We start from the raw sequence: 13,522 nt of genomic DNA, 5'->3' as shown, positions 1-13,522 counted from the left end.
AAGAAGCGTCAGAGGTATACATACAACAGATCTCTAACAATTAAGGCCACTCTGCCAAAGACTACTGCACACCATTTGTCTCGATACAACACGTCAAACGGACGATCTGGACCCACATTCCAATTGCTGTGCAATACTAAGGTGGTAACGTCGTGCCCTTGCAGCCAAATAACAGTCCTGTATTCTGAACTCAAAAGTGGTCGGCCCTGCCCTGGTCTCTATAAACCGTCGCTACATCTGAGAAACAACAGAACGATTCACATTAACCTGCTGGGCCACATCAGTTTGAGACTATCTTGCTTCCTTTCTCTCTATGGCTCTCCACCTCAGAGAGTTTTGTAGGCATCTTCTCTGTGCCTTAGTGCACCGTCCATGACTGTTTACATAGCGTCTGTGAATGTGGGGTTACGTGGCAAACACTATCTCCTTTCTTAGGTGCCCTGGCGTCATCGTTTGCATGGTTGACCACAATGCTATCTTCCGTGCAGAACACAGTCGTACTGATATCTGGTTGACAGTTTGTATGATTATATCGTGAATGAGACACAGGATGGGGAAACAGCGGTTTGTTGCTCCAATTTAGGACACTAACATACTTCCGTTGCACACGCTTCCACATGCCGCTCCAAAGAAAAATTATTTATGTCTGTGTCTTTAAATTTATGGCAATTCCTGATGAATGTGGCAACTCTTCCATCCCCCATTTACACCATACAAAACTGAGAAGATAACCTAAATCCTGCAAAACTTAACACATATTTACCAATGGACAAATGATGTTCAGAGAGGCACATTATGTCCGCTGGGTTGGATTACTCTGATTCATCGATGCAGATAAATAGTTCGTTAATTTTACTTCTTAGATGTTGAATATTTTGATGTACTTAAGGTATTTCGTTGGTATTTAATACTGACTGAGATAAAACTGGTTGGAAATAAAATTTCTGCTGATTGGTGAAAATTTTTTACTAATAGCTGCGTGTGCTGAACACGTGGGCCACAGTTATGATGTTTGGTTTCTTTCTCAAACTGACCTCCCTTAGATCTTGAGTTCTTTCTGTTCTACCTATCCTAAAAAAAGTGCTGCTCCAATACTTGTAACTACCGGTATTTTTATCATACATGGTAGTGCCTTCTCCCCTTATATGTTCACTGTCAGCCCAGACAGTTTACCCTTACCTTTCCTGTTAAGGTGTAGGCCATATCTCATATAATCCCACGTATTGAGAGAACCAACTGGAATCACACCAATATATGACTCAACGCCTGATCAAAGCAGAAGTTCCAACAACAAATTAACTCTCCTGACAGAGGAGTTCAAATGAGGTCAGTCATGGCGTCTCATAACAGACACAAGTTCCACACTAGGGTGTTTCAGTGCTGATGCATTCTCTACCAGTTCACACTCTGTTTGCCTGGCCTACCCACAATAACCACTGTGTCTTCCTTGTTAAAGTCTTTACACAATGAACCTAAATTCCAGAATACCAGATATACACTCACTATTTTCTGAACTTTTTAAATACGAAATATACACAACTAAAACCACAAAGTAGAGAAGAAAATAATTAACATGACAAGAACTTTGCTAGTATCAAAATATATTTCATGAAAACTTGAATATAGTAACTGTTCAGATAAATAACAGTTACAAACCATTACTAAAGCAAAACTTACTATGTCTACACAAACAAATATGCCTGTTGTTATTAAATCAGTAGTCATAAACAGTCAGAGGAACAATGCTGTGTACACAAATGTTTGGAAAATGGTGTGTATCATGACATAAACAGTACTAGCTGAAGTTATAATGCTACTGTGCTGTGTAAAAATACAGTGGAGGGGTCCTTATAATAAAATAACAAACAGATTCATCATAATGCAAATATAGGCATTTGCAGGAAATGATGAATATTTTTTTAGAATAGAACTCCACACAAGTTAATGACACAAATTAATTATTGTCAGCTCAAAAAATGAGTATATGAATGTAATAGATGATGTAAAATAATTAAGAAAAGTTTCTTGCAATTAAAGGACCATTTCCAGCTACGTATAATTCCTTTGTAAGCCAAAATCAGAAATCAAATGTTGTGAATATATATAATTTTCATAAGAAACGATATAATTTACTCACCAAATTATTATATACACAACAGAGGATCAGAACTATACAAATAAAACCAACAAAGGCATAGTACCTCCTTTCTATTTTATTATGGTTTCATGTAACTTAAAAGAAGAGCTTACTGGAAACTATCAATCAATTTAATTTCAGTGAAAGATAAGTATCAATGTACACAATAGGTCAATGAATTATAGAATGACTTAGTTACATGTCACATGACCATATTCATGAAAACATTTTGCTGAGAAGTGTGTCATTTGAATAAATATTGACCTAATAAGAACTGCTGAGAAAAAAAACTTGACAATTCAAAACACTTTAACTGGCACACATATCATTTCTGTGAGCAAATTGTCAAAGAGTTTCGTAACTTTCTATTTTTCCTCCTTCCAGTGCCAGCAGACTCACTTGACGGGTTTCCATGTAGTATTGTGTTGCTGATTATTGTTATTGACCCCATCCTCAAATATGTTGTTTGTAACAAATGTCACCAATTAGTAAATGTTCTCTGCAGTGGTGATTAATATTCTCAACTGCTCAAGATGTAATGTGCACATAGGTGAACCCCATGCAAGTTACTTTTTTGTAATTAAAAACGTTTTTATATCTTTCCAACATCAGATCTCATAAATGGTATCATCACCAGTTTTGACTTCCTAGAAAGACATCATCAGATGATTTAAATACATTAGGCAGTATCTTCGAACAAGCATAGCTAGGGTATACTACTTTAGTAAAATTACTTTTACCAAATTCCTGTAAGTGGCAATGTAAATAGTGTCATCCACAACTCCTTTCCCTGCCTCTCTTTTACCAACATTCCAAGATGATTTATTCACTGTATGAGCAGTCAGTTTCAGACAAGGTTAATACCTGTTGTTGTTTTCGCTGTTTTTTTCTTCTTGTGTTGAATTACTTGTCTGAAATACAAGACTACTTCCAGGTTATTACTTATTCTGGGTTCTTTGCAAACATCCCTTTTCGTTCTTAAGACATAATGATTACTTAGTTGAACCATAGTTTATTTGTATACTTCCAAGTATTGCATCCAATGCCTTTTTTGGGAGAATATTTGCAATACTGTGTGTTATCTTATTAACAAGTGTCCTTTATTTTAAGCAAGAATTTTCAAAAATGTAAACTTCATATCTGGCCACATTTTTATACTTTTCTTGTTGCTACTGATATGAACAGATTTTACATTTGAAAAGTGTTTTGTAGAGATTAGAATGAGTTTGTCATAAAACTAACAAATATTTTGAAATTTAACCCCTGCAGTCCATTTCTGACTGGTTTATTTTTCTTGCAGGGTGAGTTTAGGATTTTATTATTGTCCAGGTCACATGTGAAACAAGATTTAATTCGAAAAGTGATCACTGGAAATCAGAACGATGTATTACACCTCGGAGGATGAGGCATCCAATAGTTGAACAGTCGATCATGTTAAGAAATTTGAACGTTCTTTGAGACACTGGGTCACGTTTATATCAGCAGTACTACTGCACTGAATTATTTCTACCAATGATACACAGCACAGTGGTAGAAAGCATGCTTCATATTCGACAACTACTAACGATTGTTTTCAAAGGCCAGAAAGCTAACATAACATGCAAAGAGTATAAAATGAAACTGAAGTCTGTAAATGTTGTGAATGAGTTTATTGATATAGTACGAAATGGTTCCATACTTAAAACATCCTAATTGCATTGAATAGGCATCTTAGTAATGTTATATGCTCCAATTTCCCTTTTTCCATGTTTAAGAATTAAATTTTGTAGTAAGTAACCTCCTCTTCCTACAGAACATTTTTTTATAATTTTTTTTATTTTCTACCCACAAATTTTCCGACAAACTTAACAATCCTGAGGAATAAAGGAAATTTTAAAATTAGAATTAAAACAGTATTGATCGCAATAAAACTTTTATTAAAAATGGCAACCGGTTTCTATGAAATAGCGACAACCTTCAGACCATATGCACTGAAATAGATTTATAAGGAAATCTAATAATAACAATTAATGTAAGATACGTAAACGGTTAAAATGAGTCATCTAGACGATGAGTATAATCTTATATATAATTCTAGTTTCATGACAATTAATGCCACTGTTCATATTTTTAATATTTGACACGTTATTTTATAATTTGTTTATTTCCTTGATACTTTTACGGTAATGTATTCATCGACGATGCTAAATTTTGCGTAATATACTACTCTACTGCTAAAATTACGTACGCTTCGGTCGCCAGTGATCGTGGCACAGCTGATATATGTGTAACGTACCGCTCTATACTTAACATTATGTACGCTTATGTCGCCGGTTGCCATGTTGGTTCATTCGCAACGTTCTATAGCGATTTTCATGCACGTCCACTACTTTTCTTGCCTGCATGCTTGCACAGTGTAGCGGACAGTTCACATTGCATTTTTGACATTTTTCTCCGCCAGCCCTTGGTGGTGCAGGCCATCTCCTTGGAAACCAGTGCCGTCACATAGCTCTATCTGTGATCTGATTACGCTCTACGAGATTTCTTCAAACGCCCTTAGAGAGAATTTTGTGTACTGGCAGCCGATTTCATTTGACTAGTCTCCAGAATATTCTTCTGCATTTATTTAAATGTGTTTTGTTAATCTTTGTACAATTATTGTATCTGTACATTGTATCTGCACACGTTCACATGGGAGCAGAGTTTGCAGGCAAGAGATCGACCTAGTGGTTCCGTGGCGCTCTTGCCAGTCCGCTTCGCGTCCCTCGTGACACTTTTCAGCCCTTCTTTTTGCTGGTCGAAGGGCACTTTGCGCGCCCCTCAGTCAGCGACGAATTGGGAATAGCATCCCGTGTCAGCGGCACCGGCTGCGGCAATGCCATCCACGTGATCTGAGAGTGGGTAACTGTTTACCTGCCAGCGTTCGCCCCAGGCTCAGCCGCAACTCTAACACAAGCTGTTGCTCTAGATGATTAAACTGTAATAAAGCGATATTCGAAAAAAAATCATCCCTTAGTCCTTTCATTACACCCTCAGTCTGACTACGCACCACGCACGCCTGCATCCACATTACCTCCTTGGTTCACTGACACCACCTACCATCATGAGTATATCTTAATTTAATTTTGGTAATATTTTATGTATGTTTCTTTAAATGTTATAATTAGGTTTCGCACCAAATCTGTTTCATAGATGGTCGCTATATGACTGAAATCGGTTCTCATTTTTAATAAATACTCTATTACGACTAAATTGTAATTTTAAAATATTCCATTGCGATATCTGTTTTATTCTTCATAAAAGTTCTTTCAATAATAAAGCGAGACTTCGGAAGTGTACGTCTTTGCACGACTGTCAGTTCCAAATCTGCTGCCGTGTAATATTCATTCCCCACGTTAATCCAGCTCATGGTTTGTTACAGGCCTCCATCCTCCACGTCATGTTGCCTACAACGTGACTAAGTCGTTGCTGTTCAAGCCCCTCCCGACTGTTCTATGAGTGCCCTCCTGCTCTCATCCAGTGTATGAGAACGGTTCTTTTGATGACGCTTTGCGAATTTCAACTAACCCCAAGCTATCTCAATACGCGTTGTAGTCAGCAGATTTCTCAGAACTTTTCATTCAGTCGAGTCTGCATGTTGGAGAAAGCTATTTACAAATTGGTTTCAGTATGCTTCTGTATTATCGTCTTGAAACATGATATGTCACCAGAATCTTGTAACAGGGCTGGGCAATAATTTGGAGGATCCTGCCCCAACACTACAGAGCACTGCAATAACCCTTGATAATGAGGAGAGGCATCCAACATCCTCATATGACACCGCACCAAAACATGACTATCGTCTTAATGTCGGAAGTTACATTTTGTTTCCTTCTCCCATTTTGCCGCATCAAATGTAGTAATGCAGTGTATTATTTTATATGAGTATTGAAAAAGTTATTAGAAAATTACAATAAAACAGTATTCCTCTTCATTAAAATATGTGTACACTGAAATTTGGCGGGGTTTAGAAATGTAAAATAAAAATTGTTGGGAGAAGATGGTCTCCTAAAGTTCTGTGGAAACAGAACAAAAGGGCTGCAGCAGATCTACTCCAACACCAGTCTGTTGTAAATTTACAAAAAATGGGCTATAGATAAGTAGTAATCGCCACAGTATGAGGTGTGAGAGCGTAATTTCCAATCAGACAGTATTTGCGATTGCGTGCCGTGTCAGGTGACAAAAGTACAAAAGTACAAAGCAGGAATACGGTTCGCCCCATGCGTCATGTGAATCAATAACACCGTAAAACAGTAGAAAAGGCCCTATAAATGCAAGGAAAACTGGTCAAACTCTTGACGTGCAAAGGAAACGCATCGGTGCCATGGTAGCTGGCGCTGACGAATGAATGTTCCTCTGGCCGCGTGCCGTGTGTTCCTCGTGTTATGCGCGCTGTGTGAGCGACGCAGCGTACTGTATGCATGAGAATGGTCCGGTATTCCTGATCGGTAAAAAGCAGAGATGGTGTTTGAGTACGGGCAAGCAGCCAGAATCAGCGGATAGACAGCGCGACTGTACCAAAACAAGTAGCCTCATAGACACCAACCACATCACACAACATTTCAAGCTCTTTTTTGGGCGTCTGTGTGATCACGGGTCCTTTCAGACAGAGGAACGCACAGGGAGAAGGCGGACTGTGCGTACACCAGTTTTGCAGGGCCGGCTTCTACAGGGTACTCAGAAGACCCGTAGTAAAAGATCCAGGCAAGTGGCCCTCCAATATGGTATAAGAGAAAGTACGATTCTTTTTCTTTATTGGGTTTCGATTCCCGTCGGAGGGGGAAGGCTGGCAGCAGCTTAGTACGCCGCTCTTCAGCCTACAGAAATTAAAAAAAAAATTAAAGAAAGATAATATGCAATAAAAACAGGAGATAAAAACGGTGACTTTTTGAATTGTAAAATGGCGGAAATTAGTGGGAGTTCAAATATAAAAACAAGGGGTTGGTGATGCTAATTAAGACACAAAGTAAGCAGACAGGTACAGTAGTAGGCAAACAAAAAAAATCGTGTCGACAGTCTGGTTTCTATTCGCAAGGGATAAAAAATCACACCTAACGACAGTGTGGTTTCTGTTCGCAAAACTTCAAAAAAGACGCAAAACACTGAACACTCACTTAAACACTGCACTAAAGAGTAGACCCGCAGATGACACACCACAGCCTAAGGCAGATGAGGGAGGAGGGGGATCTGGACAGATGAGGGGAAAAAAAGTGGGGAGGAGAGTGCACGATCACGTGTACCCTGCATACAACCGCTACTAGCCTTATCGCTTGCAACGAGTGCAAGGATTATCAACAGCGAATTTCCGTGTACGGGTAGGATTTTTTCGAGGGTTTTTATACCAGATCATCACAAAAAATGGTTCAAATGGCTCTAAGCACTATGGAACATCTGAGGTCATCAGTCCCCGACACTTAGAACTACTTAAACATAACTAACCTAAGGACATCACACACATCCATGCCGGAGGCAGGATTCGAATCTGTGACCGTAGCAGCAGCGCGGTTCCGGACTGAAGCGCCTAGAACCGCTCGGCCACCGCAGCCGGCCCAGACCATCACAATTATGGGATTTGTGTCATTGGCTCTCTTTACTGACAGAACAACCTTTACCCTAAAAGCATCATCAAAGTACATAATCTTCTGTAGGCTTCAGACACGGCCCGTGGTCAGAGGAGCTTTCGTTCCTCAGCGCCATCAACTGTGGCAACGATGTACTTCCGCACACATGTTCGTAGGATCTTTTTTCTTCCATTACCAATCAGAACTCCGTTCCTCCAGTTTGTCGGTTTTATTAATTTCACCCAGTACAAAACCCGCGAGAAAGTGCGCGACAGCGCCAGTACAACGTGAGATTTTGACCTCCACCGTGTGACGTAACATCGAGACAAGAAATTAACAACATTCAAAATTGTAAATCTGAGTACACCTAAATCACTGTCTGACCTTTCACCTTATTAGGCCACCATGGTGTTCTCTGGCCCATCATCGTTGAAAACATTTACAGGAAGAATCAACTGTAGTGGAGCAACGAAATGAACTTAAGTTCATGCCAACCTCTTTTTATTATTATTATTAACAGCCTGAATTACGCCCGGCCATCTTCAAGAACTTTTATTTCAGGTAACGTCTTCAATATTAACATTCGTAAAGACTTTCACTTTGATTTATTTATTTTTTCGGCAGTTAGTATCCCCAACAAGGGGCGGTTGCACCGCATATTGCAAAATTGTTTCTGAGCAGTTACTAACAAACTTTCTATATGTAACAATGTTCCGATTGTCAGCGAATGAATGTAAGACCCGCGTCCAAGTTCATAGTGAATAAACGCGAGCATGAACCGCAGTTTTCTAGGCGGCTGTGAAATGGGGAAGACCACTCAGTAGGCCTATCGGATGTAAGTACCTGCGTGTTCCGCGTGTAGCCGTACCCCATGAAGCGCTCGTCGTGCGGGGGCGCCGTGGCGGGCGCCACGTAGAAGGGCTCGTACAGGAACTCGAAGTTGGTGACGTTGTGGCTGACGTGCACCTCCTGGGGCTCCCCCACGCCGCCGCTCTCCTGCCACCTGTTGGAGAGAGCAGGCGAGGTCAGCACAACAGTTGAGTCTTTCAAAGGAGTGAACAATCAGTGATTCAGAAAAAAAAGAACGGTAGCTCCAAATGTTTCCCACAGCAGAGAGAGAGAGAGAGAGAGAGAGAGAGAGAGAGAGACGGAGCACATCAGCGGGGCCTCTGTTGGTCAGAGCACACTACACGCCACACAACAGAGCCAGCGCCGGCCTCTGCCCTGCTTCTACCTTGGCTGCCTGCATTGTGTAGTGCCCCATTGGATTTTGTGTTTCACATATGCCGGCCGTGCCGTCTCTGTGCTTCCTCTGCCGCGTGCAGTGTCTGGCGCAGCTTAACTTAGCATCGCACTCCGTCGGCGATCGTTTCAGTCGCACGTCCTGCCCTCTGGACAGTTGATGCGAGCAACAGGACAGAGAACCTCCTAGCGGAGAACATAAGAACTACTTGCAACCACCTGCTCGCAAGAGAACGGACGATTTGTCTCGGAGCGGGTTACTGGTTGCCGTTCACCGTTCCCCCCACCCTCGCAACTAGCCCGTTCAACGCTCACCCCACCGCTCTCGACTCTAGCCAGAGCGTTGAGTAAAGCAACTCAGGTGTCACTCTGGCCTCTGCGATCTTAGCTCACGCAGTAATACAGCTCGCGGCTCGACCTGCTTGACTCAGCGCCTCTGCAACGGAGTTCGTCTCTACTGGATATTGTTCTTCGTAGTAATACCGCTATGTATATTACATTATTATGTTATATATACATCATTTGTTTTTATTTTTTTATTTGTTTAAACTGATCAGATTAGGTTCCTGACGACTCCTCTTACTATAGGATTTTTTTTATGGACATTCGAATTTATGCTTTAATTACGAGCGAACCGATAAATGTATCGCAAAATGTGATACACCAATATTTTCCTTGTTTTATTCTGCGTAAGGCTATATGCAGCACTTTAGTCTTACAATCAATTTTTTTTCTTATTCTGGTACGGATTTTACGATTTTAGGCGTCTTTGGAAGGAAACGTTCACTTTAAAAATATATGGCTTGTGATGTATGAGGTTAATGAATTTTAATACATTATAGCCAAATATATTGTTAATGTAAATCTCAAGTTACAACATTTTCCGATCACCCTAAAAACCACGTTAGTGCAAAATAAATCAATAATCAAAAACTTTCTCATATTGTGGAAATTTCAATAAACAATACAAAATTCTTACTCATTATCTGTGTTACTTCAAAATACGATCAAATAACATCAAAATACAGGTATAGTACTGGAATAAACCAAGTTTAAAGGGCAATGTGCCTTCCATTTATTTTCTATTGTGGATGAATAGTGAGTCATGAAAAAGAGCTAGTTCATTTCAGGGAGTGAACAGTTCTGATACAATCTCTGAAAAGAACAGTTCTGCCCATCTCTAGTCAACACGCGTTCTGGGCTCTGCACTGCAGCACTGGGAACATCAAGCAGTAATGAAAAATAAATAGAGTGTGGGTAGCTAATGCGGCGCCTTAAGCTTACAGGAATGCGATTAAAATTCACGGTAAAAGGCTACTGCAGAGAGGGCGCTAAGGCGCAGAAGGGAGACGTGTGCCACCACACGCAAGACAGATCTGCGGCAATCGCGGCAGGTACGCGTCTGGAAGGGAAAAGAAAATGTTGAGGATCTCGTAGATGACACTATTCGGTTTTATGAAAGGTAAAGGTATCAGCGAGGCAGTTCTGACGTTGCAGCTGATAATGGAAGCAAGACTGAAGATAAATAAAGACACTGTCCCTGACATTTATCGACCAGAAGGAAGAGTTTGACAACATAAAATGGTGTAACATGTTCGAAAACTGAGAAAACTAGGAATAAGCTACAGTGAAAGATGGGTAATACAAATTTTAAAGAATGAAGAGGGAAGAATAACAGAGAGCTGTAGATAATGTCATGGGCATTTCTCTTCTATTTGGATGTCATGAACGCATAAGCTCCTTCGTACTGTTTGAAATTAGAAGCGCTCAATGTCATTAGAGATGCTGTGTCACCTGGAGGTTTACTTGGACTATCTCTTCCTTGCAAGGTGCGCGGGAGATGATGCGCACTATTAATCGGAGAGGAAGAGACACAGTATTCGGCAGTGGTGAGTCATGAGTTGTAGTACGGCATAGGCCCAGTGATACAGTTCTAGTTATATTCTGAGGAAGTGGAACATATTAATTGTTTGAGAGGAGGAATGAGGATGAAGCGTTTTAGGAAGTATATTTTATTATGTTTATTTTGATGAGTAATAGAAGAGGATTTAGTTTAAGATTAAATTTCACCCGTTATGCATCATTCCATTTTCTGAGATGTTTGCAGGAGAATAAAATTTAATAAAATTGGATATGAAACAAATGTTGAACATATAAAAATAATAGTTTCACAGGCACGAGAACAAGCACTAATATTTCTTACAGGGAGATACTGTTATGCAGTGGAATTTACAAGCAAAGGTAAATGAGGTTGGACTTTTGTGCATTTCAGGTAACATGGCATTGAAGGAGTTGTTAAAATGTTGGTAGAATTCGCTATTTTCAGCAAGAACTGCTGAGTCGAATTATGGCAAAAGTAGCATTTCTGAGCGAAGTCACGAAACGTTTAAGATACTTTTATATTGATCTGTAGATGAAGTATGACGCACTGGAGGAATTTCATACATTTATATCCATTTGAAGATGAATGATGACGTATTGGACGAATTTACGTTTATTTACATTGATCTGAAGATGAATCATGACTTATTGGAGGCTTTTAGTGGTGGATATGACATGATCTTATGCAGGTTTTACTATAATACAGCTAAGTGACTTTCTGTAATGTATTTTCAATCAATGTATTGATGGCGTATAGTAAGATGTCAATATGGTTGGGGAACTCGTGATTTACTTACCATGCACTATTTGTAATTTTTCAGATTTAATAATTTTTTTGATTGAGAAATAGATTTTGTATGCATTGAGAAAGGATGTTGTTGATACGGTTGTGGAGATGATACTACATTTCATTTGTTCCAAACGATTTTTTGCCTGTAATAACTGTTTGTTCATTCTGACTATGAAAGATTCCACCTGTGTTTATGTTCCTAATTTTACAGATGTTTTTCTCAACAGCGCAACACCACATTGTTTCATATGACTTCTGTTTATTTCATGATCTTTAGCAGTAATCTTTGTACACCAATTCATTATTTTTCCTCTTTACCTGACATATATTTGGAGTACACTAAGCAGATACCTCTTAAATAATATTTCTTAGTGAGTACATACGCACATTAGATACTCTTCTGCCACAAATTTTACTTATGTATCTTTGACAGACGGACGTTTGACTCTGTAATAACGTATATCTTTACATAGGAACAAACAACGTGCTGTTCACAACAAAATAAACTCTATTCTCTTTTTTAATGTACCGTCATTACCGGTAGTTAGATGAGATCTTAAAATTTTGCAGAAAGTAGCATTTCTTAGATAGAACTGTTGTAGATGTGTTTCACAGTATGTAAGACAGTTTTAAGCATAAAAAACATTAATTCATGGTTGTATAAGGCAGATACATTCTGCCGTAACTGATATTTGTCACATGTTTTTTTCGCTGCTGATGTCATTGTATTGCAATGTATGGAAGTGAAACATGGAGGATAAATAGTTTGGACAAGAAGAGAATAGAAGCTTTCGACATGTGGTGCTACAGAAGAATGCTGAAGATTGGATGGGTAGATCATATAACTAATGTGGAGGTATTGAATAGGATTGGGGAGAAGAGAAGTTTGTGGCACAACTTTACTAGAAGAAGGGATCGGTTGGTAGGACATGTTCTGAGGCATCAAGGGATCACCAATTTAGTATTGGAGGGAAGCGTGGAGGGAGACCAAGAGATGAATACACTAAACAGATACAGAGGGATGTAGGTTGCAGTAGGTACTGGGAGATGAAAAAAAATGAAATGTCTTGTGGCTAGGGCCTCCCATCGGGTAGACTGTTCGCCTGGTGCAGGTCTTTCGAGTTGATGCCACTTCGGCGACCTGAGCATCGATGGGGATGAAGTGATGATGTTTAGGACAACACAACACCCAGTCCCTGAGCGGAGAAAATCTCTGACCCAGCCGGGAATCGAACCCGGGCCTTTAGGATTGACATTCTGTCACGCTGACCACTCAGCTACCAGGGGCGAACACTGGGAGATGAAGAAGCTTGCACAGGATATAGTAGCGTGGGGAGCTGCATCAAACCAGTCTCAGGACTGAAGACCACAACAACAACATTTACTGGAAATATTTTGTTTTACTGATAAGGAATGAGTTTACTCATATTTTTATTGAGTATTGCACATGGGGTTATGTGATTTGTTTAGCATTAAGATTTGTAAAATTCTGCTTGTGTTACGGTTGTGATGTCAGTGGAATGAAAACAATTTATATCCTACACTGAGTCTTCAAAAACGATCACTTCAAAAAACGTGATGCTGCAGTGTGTGCAGTCATGTTATTGTCGAAAACTGTTGCATATATATTACCGACGACAGTACTATTTACTCAAGACACTGCAAGAACTACTGCAGTGCAGATCTAACATTTGTGACGAAACTAATTTTTTTAGCAAGAAATTCACAGACTATGTGCAATGTGTTTTGCAGGCAGCAACTAATTTTATGAAAACAGACTAGCAAGAACATATATCAAGAAAAGCCGAAAGACTGTCATAAAGACTTCCACATTTGTTAACTTATATATCATGGGCACCTAATCTTAAGACTATGTTAGTACGCCTATGCACA

At 39.7% G+C, this 13,522-nt stretch overlaps 1 protein-coding gene across 2 annotated transcripts in view; it reads right to left on the bottom strand.

Moving 5' to 3' along the window:
* LOC126281796 (beta-1,4-glucuronyltransferase 1) overlaps window positions 1-13,522 on the bottom strand; it is a 231,587-nt gene that overhangs the window by 30,457 nt on the left and 187,608 nt on the right. For both annotated transcript variants that reach the window (XM_049981009.1, XM_049981010.1), the window contains exon 6: window positions 8,560-8,719. In XM_049981009.1, the coding sequence (XP_049836966.1) occupies window positions 8,560-8,719 (160 nt within the window). The remainder of the gene's footprint in view (window positions 1-8,559; window positions 8,720-13,522) is intronic.

The sequence above is a fragment of the Schistocerca gregaria genome, chromosome 7 (genome assembly GCF_023897955.1).
Source record: "Schistocerca gregaria isolate iqSchGreg1 chromosome 7, iqSchGreg1.2, whole genome shotgun sequence".
Lineage (NCBI taxonomy): Eukaryota > Metazoa > Arthropoda > Insecta > Orthoptera > Acrididae > Schistocerca > Schistocerca gregaria.
Note: the sequence above shows the minus strand (reverse complement) of the source record. Positions and strands in the feature narration are given on the sequence as shown.